General features: G+C 47.9%; 2 protein-coding genes across 2 annotated transcripts in view; both read left to right on the forward strand.

The window, feature by feature from the left end:
- Positions 1-10,619, forward strand: part of TNRC6A (trinucleotide repeat containing adaptor 6A) — a 292,395-nt gene that overhangs the window by 147,434 nt on the left and 134,342 nt on the right. The window lies entirely within an intron of this gene.
- CACNG3 (calcium voltage-gated channel auxiliary subunit gamma 3) overlaps positions 9-10,619 on the forward strand; it is a 34,926-nt gene continuing 24,315 nt past the window's right edge. Inside the window, exon 1 of the mRNA XM_042480879.1 lies at positions 9-299. Within this exon, the coding sequence (XP_042336813.1) occupies positions 71-299 (229 nt within the window). The 5' untranslated portion in view covers positions 9-70. The remainder of the gene's footprint in view (positions 300-10,619) is intronic.

Genomic DNA, 10,619 nt, shown 5'->3' on the forward strand with positions numbered 1-10,619 from the left:
GGGGAGGACTCAAGGCAGGGGAAAGCCAAGCGCGGAGGCATCCGGGGCCCTGCGATGCCCGGCGGGGAGGATGCTGGCCCGGGGGCCTCGGGGCCGGTGTGAGCGCGGGGCCCAGATGCTGCTGACCACTCTGGGGGCCTTCGCCGCCTTCAGCCTGATGACCATCGCGGTGGGCACCGACTACTGGCTCTACTCGCGGGGCGTCTGCCGGAGCAGGGCCGCCGGCGACAACGACACCAGCCGCAAGAACGAGGAGGTGCTGACCCACTCGGGACTCTGGAGGACCTGCTGCCTGGAAGGTCAGCCCCGGGAGGGACAGCAGCAGCTGGGCCAAGGAAGGGCCCGCCCGGGCTCAAGGCTATGGCATCCTGGGAGCTGTTGGGGGGTGACAGCAAACTCCCACTCCCAGAATCCCATAGCCTTTGAGCCACAGAGAGTTAAAGCGGTGGGTCCATTGACTTATTGGAGGCTGCTGAGTGCTTCTTGGGAGGGTTGTGGTTGTTGTTGTTGTTGTTGCCCTTGTTGCTGCTGTTGTTGTGTCTGTTGAGACTGGCCTTGTTGGGACCAAGCCTTGAACCAGGATGGGGTATCATGCGTTTGGCAATGGGAAACCATCGCTGCCCCAGTGGGCATTGCATGGGTTCAGCTAGAGTCAACCGGCCGGATCAGTGGGTCGACACGTAGGGAACCCTCTATAGATCCAATGGGTCTCCTCTGGTTGGATCCAGGCTGCAGTGAGCTTTTTTCACCTTTCATTGCATAGAAACACATGTTGCAAAGGCATGCGTTTTGCTCGCCCCATGAAGGCCTCACTGTTTTGTGGGTTTGGGGTGTTGTCACACTTTGCTACACGCTAACGCAGCTACCCCTGGATATACCACTTCCATAGTGGCAAATGCCCTCTTTGTTCAGTTGATGGGGAGATACAGAGGGGAAGTGTATGCATCATGACATGATCCGCTTCTCCTTCTTCTTTGCCCTTCCATCCCTCTGGGTGCCAAGCCCTTCCATCATCATCATGATCATCATCATCCATCATCCCCTGAAGAAAGAGGTATTGCATGGCCCTCTTGTTTTCGGAATGGCTACCTATGCCACCAGAGAAGCCACAGATGCGCATAGTCCCAGGAGCGAGACTCTGGTTGTATTCTCTTCTTGTGGGGAAACTGCTAAACAAGGCAGGTCTGCAGCTAGCTTTTCCGATGAGCTAATGCCCCTTTTTGTCTGCTTGCCTTCCCAAGTCTCACAGAGCGGAGCCTATGCCTGCCTGCTGTTGCAGAGGGATGCTGGGCTGGCTTATTCGCCAGGTGGTCCTCTAACTTCCAAAAAGGATGCATGCATATGCGTGTGCATGTGTGTGTGTGTGTGTGTGTGTGTGTGTGTGTGTCGCACATCCATGCACACACAGAAAGAGGGAGAGATATCCCTCTTTGGCACCTTGAGTGAGTGAGTCATCAGGGAAGCGTGCCATGCCTCTCTGCCCACTGGTCTCCCAAAATCTCTGGGCTTGTGTAGGTGGGAGCATGCAAGCATGCAAGAGCCCCATCATACTTTTGGGGAGCATGAAATGTTGGCGTTGGTGGCAATGTGGGAAGAGGATGGTTCTGGCTGCCCACCTGGCAAGGCCCCCTCCTTGACTTAGGCCCCATTGAGTGGGGGAGCGCATCCCCAGCATGCAAAGATAAACATAGAGCCATGTGCACTGTCTCATTGGTCCCTCCAACAAAAGTTTGTTTCATTCTCCCAGGTGAGCATTGCTCCAGGTGAGGGATGCAGTGGCGCGATAAGAAAGAGGCAGGTAGGTGGCCAGGCCCAATGGAGAGAGACAGTTGAGCTTGAGAGTCCATTTTGCTCTTTGCCAGAAGACATTAGCTGCATCCACACTGGAGAGATAACACGGTTTGGCCCCACTTTAACTCTTTCTGGCTCAAGGCTATGGAATTCTGGGAGTTGGAGTTTGTTGTGGGGCCCAGAGCGGAGCCTAGAGTTCCATAGCCTTGAGCCAGGATGCTGAAAAGCAGTGACAAACTGGGTTATTTCTCCAATGTGGATGCAGACATTGGTCCCTTTCTTGAGATATATCCCCGGGAGCAAGGTTTTGAGATGCACAGGGTTCTTCAGCTCAAGGCGTCTTAGGAGAAACTCAACAAAAAAGGGAGGGCAGAAGAGGATGATAAGTGATATCAGCTGCCCCAATGTCTCTCTAGACCATTTGTCCACTTTGTGTTGCCAAAGAAGGGCATAGAGAGGGCAACTTGTGCCCCTTTAGTCTACACACCTTTTTGTCACAATCCAGGTGAGCTTCGTATGTGTCGCTTTCAGATACTCTAGGGCAGTGGTTCTCAACCTTCCTACTGCGGCAACATTTTAATACGGTTCTTCATGTTGTGGTGACCCCCCCCCAACCACAACATTATTAATATAATATCAAATATGTGCTTTCCGATGGTCTTAGGACCATGCGAAAGGGTCATTCAAGCCCCAAGGGGGTTGCAACTCATAGGTTGAGAACCGCTGCTCTAAAGGAAAGACTGAGACAAGCCTTCCTATCCATCGCCCACCAAGATGCTCAGCATCCTTGAGACAATCCCATTTGGCATCTTCTCCTTATTTATTTGTTTGTTTGTTTATGGTATTTATATCCCACTCTTCAACCCTAAAGGCTCTCATCCTTAGCTGTGAAGCCCTTCTCTTTGCAGATTATAGTTTTGCTATCATCTGGCCGCATTGTCCTTTCTTATCCTTCTAGTCAACGCTGCCTTTTGGCAACCCTTTCCAATTGTTTCCTTGGCATGATTGTTTCGGCGGAGTTTTGCCCTGGCCCTCCTTTGAGGCTGAGAGAGTGTACCTTTTACAGAGCCACCCAGAGGGGTATTCAAAGTCCCCACTGCTCTCCCAGTGCCTTAGTGCATTGCTCAAACCACTATGCCATGCTGTCTCTGAATTGTTAATGTGCCTTCAAGCCAAATCCTACTTACAGCAATCCCTTCCAAGCATCTTCCTGGCCAGATTTCTTCAGAAAGCGTCACTGCTTTCTTCTGAAGCCAAGAGAGTGTGACCATGGGTCACCCGCTGGGTCTCCATGGCAGAGATTTGAACCCTGCTCCCCTGGAGTCCTGGTCCAACCACTGCACTGCCGCTGGCTCCTTCATTTTGAGAGAGAGAGAGAGAGATTACAGGGAAGCCATGCTCCAAACCCTGTTAGGTAGTGCCAACTAGAGCAATCCCATTGAATCCTAGGCAGTGAGGCTAGTCTAGTATGGGGGCAACAAGTAGCTTGAGTTGACTGGCCCGGCTCCTCTCCTTAGTCCCACGTTTCAGCCATTTGTGGACTCCTCCCCATGGGTCTTCTCTAGGTGAAAGTTGCATAGCAAAAGCCTTTGGCTCTTGTGTTTGGCCTGAGTCAGAGGATAGGAAAGGAAAGGGACCTGGGGAGGCTCAGACCTCTGCCTTCTGATCTGACCCCTGGCTGGGACCCGCTTCCCAGCTGCCTGGCATGTGCCATTCCCCTCCTTGTTATGTGCCAGGCGGCGGGGAAATTATCCGGTTTCATCGATCTCTGGGAGAGAGCTTGTTGACTGAAGGCATAATGGGACCCGGCTGGTGCATGACTAGAAAGCCTGAGAAGGTGGCCCTCGGTATCCTTGGGCTCTCAGGGTGGGATGCAGGCTGGCTGCTGTTTGCAACAGCCCCCTTCTCTTTTTCTTGACCCACGTTCCCAATACGTTCAGGGATGATGTGAGGGGACCCTGAGCCAGGGAAGCCCTGGGTTTGAATCTTGGGACATGGCAGGGGTGCAAAGCAAAGGGCTTGTCTCTTGCTGCCCCTGTCCTCTGCATTGCAGTGATGATGATTGATAATGATGATGATGATGATGATGATGATGATGATGATGATGATGATGATGGTGGTGGTGGTGATGGCATGGGCCTACCTTACAGGGTCATCGCAAAGATAATTATTATAACCGGCGTATCTGACATACTCTGAAAGCTCTCAGTATGTGCGCATTTTGAGCAAAGAGCTCAAAACGTGGTTCCCCAGGGCTAAGGGAAAGGCTTTTCTTTCTGTCTTTTCCATCTGAACCTGAGCCTCAGGTGGAGTAACATGAACAGCGCATCCCAAGGAGGCTCATCATGGTGCACATGAAGGGCTGGCATCCCATTGCAAGTCCCATCGAATCACTGGGGATTGGGTCAGGCCAGATATTTGGGAGCCCCATGCATTGGACAGGTCTGCTCTACTTGGAACTAGAGGCTGGATTTAGGCTGTAGGAGGAAAGAGCCGCTGTGGTACAGATTTCAAATTATTAGCTTTTAAGAAGGGTTCAGAAAGGAGAGACCCCCAAAAGAGACACAGAGGCAAAAGGTCAGGACCTGTGGACCAGACGCACAAAGCAAAGGAAAGCAAAACACAAATGCATGAATAATTAGACCTGTTGAATTCAGATGAAGGACACCCAAAACAAGGACACAAGCTATCAATGGTTTCTCTTTTGAAATATCTAAGACAGAAGAGGTCCAAGTGAAGAGCCCACTTTCCAAATGGCAAGTCCAGTTAATAAGCAAGAAAGCCAAATTTTAAAAGATTTCGACAGTGCTTCTGCCAAAGGTAATGGTTTATGTATGCAGTCCTTCAGGACACAAGACCAATATGGACTTGTGTATCATAGATATATTTGCATGCTTTGTATGTCCTTCGCCCAGAATTCATATCTCTAATTATTTATGATATTGCTTTTGGGGGATTCTGAGTTCGAGTTTCCAGTTTCCAAGCGTTTCCCTCGCTGCTGCTTTTCGGCATCCCAAAATTTTCCTTAAATGAGCAGTTATGGCTTATGCACCAGAGCAGCAGCATTCATGCTCTTTTAAAAGTAACTTTTTTAAAAGATAGGGCAAGCATACACCATTTACATCCGTCTGGCCTTCCTTACATCCATAGGGCAAATTCTCTTTCAAAAGGGCCTCTGCTTTAGTCAAGGAAAACAATGAGAAAAATTACATAAATGGCATTTGATTCCATTGCAGCTGCCATGCACAGAGACACCGCTCTTTCCCATCTGCTGGTGAGGCTGCAAAACGAAAGGCTCCCATCCACATTTATGGTGGGTTTTGCAGCAAAAGATCTAAATTCAGGGATGCAGTCTTTTCTTAAATATATCATTTTACTAACCGGCATCTCGCAAACGACTCCAGAACTGGCCCTTCCTAGGCTTCTTTCAAGGAGACAAGGCAAAAGCATCCCAAACTCTTCGTTGGTTATTTATTAGTGGCTGCCAGGTTTGTTGTCATCACTCAGTTTTGGAAAGTTTTAAAGAGGCTATCTGTTGTGACAAAATGGTATAAAAAGGTATAGCAATAAGCTCTGATTTTTAAATCAACTAACAAACTTAAAATAGATAAAGGAAAGAAAGATAAGGACAGCTTTACTGTGATTTTGTTGTTATCCAGAAGGAGGCCTGGGAGGCCTCTGTTGCGCAGAATGTAAGGATTAGTGCTTCCTCCAAATATTTAGTCAAATCCATCATTGCCCAGAAACCTGTTGGCGTCTTGCCCATGTGTCAGGTCCCATGTGGAAGCTGTTCAATGTTTTTGTCTAATGCAGAATGTTCGCATTCAGCTGCAAGAAGCTGAGATGCACATGCAGTGCTACTGGGCATAGTTGCACATTGTGTGGTAATGTGCACACACTGCAACTTTGGGTCCATATTTGGTTGCGTGGCATAACAATTCACCAACAAGATAGCACTGTGCAATTTCGACAGAGAGGAATGTAAGGTACTACGCTGAAAGGCTGCATCCATGTTGGAGGAACAACCCGGTTTGGCACCGCCTTTCAGCATCCTGGCTCAAGGCTATAGAAGGCTCTGCTCCACTCTGGTCCCACAACAAACTCCAACTCCCAGAATTCCATAGCCTTGAGCCAGGATGCTGAAAGGCGGTGCCAAACCGGGTTATTTCCCCAGTGTGGATGCATCCAAAGTGGGACATTGAAACCGCATGTCTTGGAGCCCAGTGTCAGAAGACTGAGCCATAGTTTGTCTGACTGCAGTGTTGACTTGCAACTCTTTTCTGCTTGCCAGGAAGTGTGAATGGAGAGATGCCAAATCTTTTTGAGTTTCCATCTTGGGGGGAAGGGTTGCCAACTGATTCAGTTTGGTTAGTCTGTTTCCTGACAGTCCAAAAGAGTTTAGGTATTAAAAAAAATAATGGTGGGGAGACATAATGCAATGTAAATCCCACTGCAATGTAATACAATGGAAGCCTGTGGTTGAAGGGGGGGGGGGTCATGTCAGATTCTGCCCCGCTTGGGCCATGGGATGGTTGCTAGCTTGGATTGGTTGGTTGCCAGCTATGATTCCTGCAGTTATGACCTTTGGGTGACATAGACAGGTGTGAGCTGTGCTACACATATAGCATGACATTTTGGACAATGCAGAACAGACATGTTTGGGGGGTAGGAGCAGGAGCTGACTTCTGCAGAGCCATTGCAGATACACAGTAATGCACCCAAAGTGGGCATTATTGTCATTTACAAGGTGCCTTGTGCATTGCAGGCTGCCTCTTTGTATTGTGCATTGTGCAACACATTACCAGTTGTGTGCATTTGCCATTTCTCATATGTTGTGCCATGGCGGTATTTGGTATATGGACTGCGTAGCAGAAATGCAACTAGCGAGTATTTACGCTGGACTGAGATGATCCAAGAGACTGGCCTTGGAGTCCCTTCCAACGTTGAACCATTCTATGATTGTCCCAGAACCTGAGTTAATATAAGCAGAAAGTAGGAGCCGATATTGGAGCCCAGGATGAGAATCTGGAAGAAACCAGCTGAGGAGAAGAAGAACTCATTTTGCACCGCTCTGGAGAGAGAAAGATAAATTTCTTATTTGTGGTTGTCATCTGGGGTCACGGTCACTGCAAGGAATGACAGTTTTGCTTGGAGATACATCTTTCCTATCTCCAAGGGGACAGTTGCCCGATAAGGGAGATATTGGATATGGGACTCTCCTGTTAGGCATTGGCTGTGCTTCGGAGGCACATAAACTCTAAAATTATATAAACCGCTTCCACCGAAATGTTGTGCCTGTTTTGTTACAGATCCGTGAGTCATCCTGTCATTTGGATGGATCCCTTCAAAGCATAACCATAAAAATAATAACAGTACCAACTACCTGAATCCTACTGTTTAGTTGCAAGTAGAGTAGACTCACTGATTCAGTTGGCCTTACTTGCAAAGTGACTCACCGAACAAAAATGACACAGCGTTTTACTCAGGAAATGAACATCTAAGAAGCATTTACAATTAGGAGAGATGTAGAAAAAGCCGTCAAAGGACATAATGCAAAGTGTGGCTGAATCAATAAGATTTCAGGCCCATCAATACAAACTTAATCCAAGTTAATGCTCTAACTACCAAAGCAGTAGAAGAAGAAACTGAAAGATTTTCTGCTGGAGACCAAAGCATGACTTCTTGTTAACCGTAGGCAACTGGAATGCAAAAATAGGAAATAGAGCAGAATCAAAGATTGTAGGAAGATCTGGCCTAGGATCAAGAGACTGACTGAATTTTGCAATGCCAAAAGTTTGTTCATCACAACCACATTTTTCCAACAACCCAAGAAGTGACTGTATACATGGACATGACCCGTTGGCCAATATGGAAATCAAATAGACTACACAATCGGAAACAGCAGATGGAGAAGTTTCATTCGCTCTGTAGAAATAAGACCAGGAACACATTGTGGCACTGACCGTGAACTACTAATAGCTACAGTTGGAGTAAAGCTAACAAAAAACACCAAACAAACCATCATGCTGAAATGCAACCCAAAGAATGTTCCTGTAGAAATTAAAGATAAAGTGAAAAATAAATTTGCACCACAAAGCGACTCTATGGCGAACCCATCACAGGGTTTACTTGGCAATATTTGTTCAGAGGCACTTTGCCTTTGCCTTCCTCTGAGGCTGAGAGAATGTGGCTTCCCCCCAAAGTGGGTTTCCATGGCCAAGGGGAGATTCGAACCTTGGTTTCCAGAGTCGTAGTCCAACACTGAAACCTCTACACCATGCTGGGTCTCTGCCCTAAACCAAATAAATATTCCACCTAAATGTAAGGAAGAACTTCCTGGCAGTAAGAGCTGTTTGACAGTGGAACACACTGCCTCAAAGAGTGGTAGTCTCCTTCTTTAGGTTTTTAAACAGAGGTTGGATGGCCATCTGTCAGGAGTGTTTCAATTGTGTGTGCATTCCTGTTTGGCAGGGAGTTGGACTGGATGGCCCTTGCGGTCTCTTCCAACTTTATGATTCTTCCTGGGTCAACATACTGGAACAAGGACTGGTGGCTCTGCACTGTCAAATATTATCCCCCGTTTGGCTATCATGAGTCCTATTTGGAGAGAGGTCCTGGCTTTGCGGGGAATGAGAGATCCCTGCAGGAACCAGGCCCTCCTTCCTTGGACTAAGGAGCCCTCCTGCTGGCAAGTGAGCTTTCCCTGCTTAACAGCTGCTGCCTTTCCTATTTCTTTGTTTGCGCCTATTGACAGAACTCGGCAATGGGTCAATACCAAGCTGTCAGTCTGGCGTTTGTGAGAAGACACACAGTCCAAGCTCTCACAATGGCAGCTGGATTACAGGCATCTTGGAAGACGAACTACAGCGGAGCAATGAGTTGCTCTTCCCCTTGCAGACGGATTGGGTACTCTTGGATCACTGGAGGAGCAATCCTATCACTTCTTGTCTGGGAAGAAGGAAGGAAGCAACGTTGAACGCAGTGGGGATTACTTCTGAGTAGGCATTGATAATATTCCACTTGGAGAGCCTCATCACCATCATCATCATCTGCCATTGCCAGAGCTTGGGGAAGTTACTTATTGGAGGTTCCACAGTCAGTATGCTAGGAGCTGCTAGGAGTTGCACTCTGCATTACAACAGCCACAAGGGTTTTGAGCAGCCAGACCACTTCCACAGGTCCAGTCATTCTGTAAGTAGGGTTGCCAGATCTCAGGGCCTGCGTCTCTTATCTTCAGGGATTATATCTCCAGGCAAAAGGCAAGGACTTTGTGCATATCTCCAGCTCAGCTAACACAGCAGCACTCTGCTACGATTTGCAAGGTTTAATTTATTTGTTGGTGCAAGTTGCAAAGGGGGCCTGTGTATTTATTTTGTTATGGTCCTCCTCCCATCCCAGTTGTTATGGCACCAGGGCTCACTCTCTACTCTCCTGTGCATTTCCTGAGTAAGTGAGAAGTAAGTGGGAAGGAATATGCTCCTTGTTTCATCTAGATCTGGGAATAGCCCCTTTACCGAAGATTTCTGTCTTAATTTTTCAAGCAGGAAAAGATGCACTCTTTGTCTGTCTTTGGATGATGAGCACCAAGTATTTGGGTTGGTACCTAATGTATAGCCCTTAATGGCCTCACCAGGGGCCTTCATGTCATTTCTGACTTATGGCAATCCTAAGGCAAGCCTATTGCAGGATTTTCTTGGAAGAATTTGTTCAGGGATAGGTTGACTTTGCCTTCCTCTAAGGCTGAGAGAGTGTGACTTGCCTGAGGTCGCCAATGGGTTTCCATGGCCAATCGGGGATTCGAACCCTGGTCTCCCAGTGTCCTGGTCTAACACGCAAACCATGACACCATGCTGGCTCTGAGTTACTCCTGGCAAAAGTTCAGCACACCTGAAACCAAAGGCTGAGCATGCGTAGGTTCATTGAAGGAATTGTTGAAGGGTTGGTCAACACACAAGTAAATCTTGTTGATTGGATGGGTCTTCTCTGTTTTGAGCTAATCGCAGGGTTCAGGATCAAAATTCCTAAACCTAGATATTGGGAGTGTGGTGAAGTCTCTTCCTTTGGGCATTTCCTAATAGAGGCTGGATGGCCATCTCTTGTGAAGGCTTAGATTGTGTCTTTTTGCAGAACTGGGTTGGATTGGGTGGCCCTTCGGGGGGTCTCTTCCAACTCTGTGATTCCATAATTTTATGTCTTGTCATTGCTTCTTCTTGGTTTGCTGGGAGAATGACTAGGAGCGTTTGGACTCTTCAAACTTGTTTCTATACTTGTGTATTTCTCTATAAAGGCAGGCAACTGCAAACCTGATAGAGCCGTCCCTCCATCCTGAGAACCACCCCAAGTCCCTTACATAATTCCCCTTTTCCCAGCGAGGTCTTGGAGGCCTGTGAGGCAGGGAAGGGACGTGCCAGCGGAGAGAGGCAGGGAGGCAAGGCGTCCATCCATACACTGGAATCGTGGCTGGCAATGTCGCAGCTGCCCGATTGGCATGCACAGCCAGCTCCCGCTGTGTGACTTTGCTCCTCGGAGGAGCCGGGCTGAGCAAAGAGTCCTCAGCCTGGAGAAGATGTTTGCTTTGGATTACAGGGAAGGATTAGCTCTGTTGCTAAACACAATTGCAGAAGAGGAGCGGCTCGGGTTTGTGGGTTTTTCCCCTGTCTTTTTCTTAAAGCAGTCATTCCAATGTTTCTTGCAGCCTTTTCATGGAAGGAGGAAAGAAGCGTCAGGGCCTAGGGAAGAGCTGTCATGGCAAAACCCTGCACAGGAGGCCACATTTTAATAATAATAATAATAATAATAATAATAATAATAATAATAATAATAATAAT

The sequence above is a fragment of the Sceloporus undulatus genome, chromosome 8 (genome assembly GCF_019175285.1).
Source record: "Sceloporus undulatus isolate JIND9_A2432 ecotype Alabama chromosome 8, SceUnd_v1.1, whole genome shotgun sequence".
NCBI lineage: Eukaryota > Metazoa > Chordata > Lepidosauria > Squamata > Phrynosomatidae > Sceloporus > Sceloporus undulatus.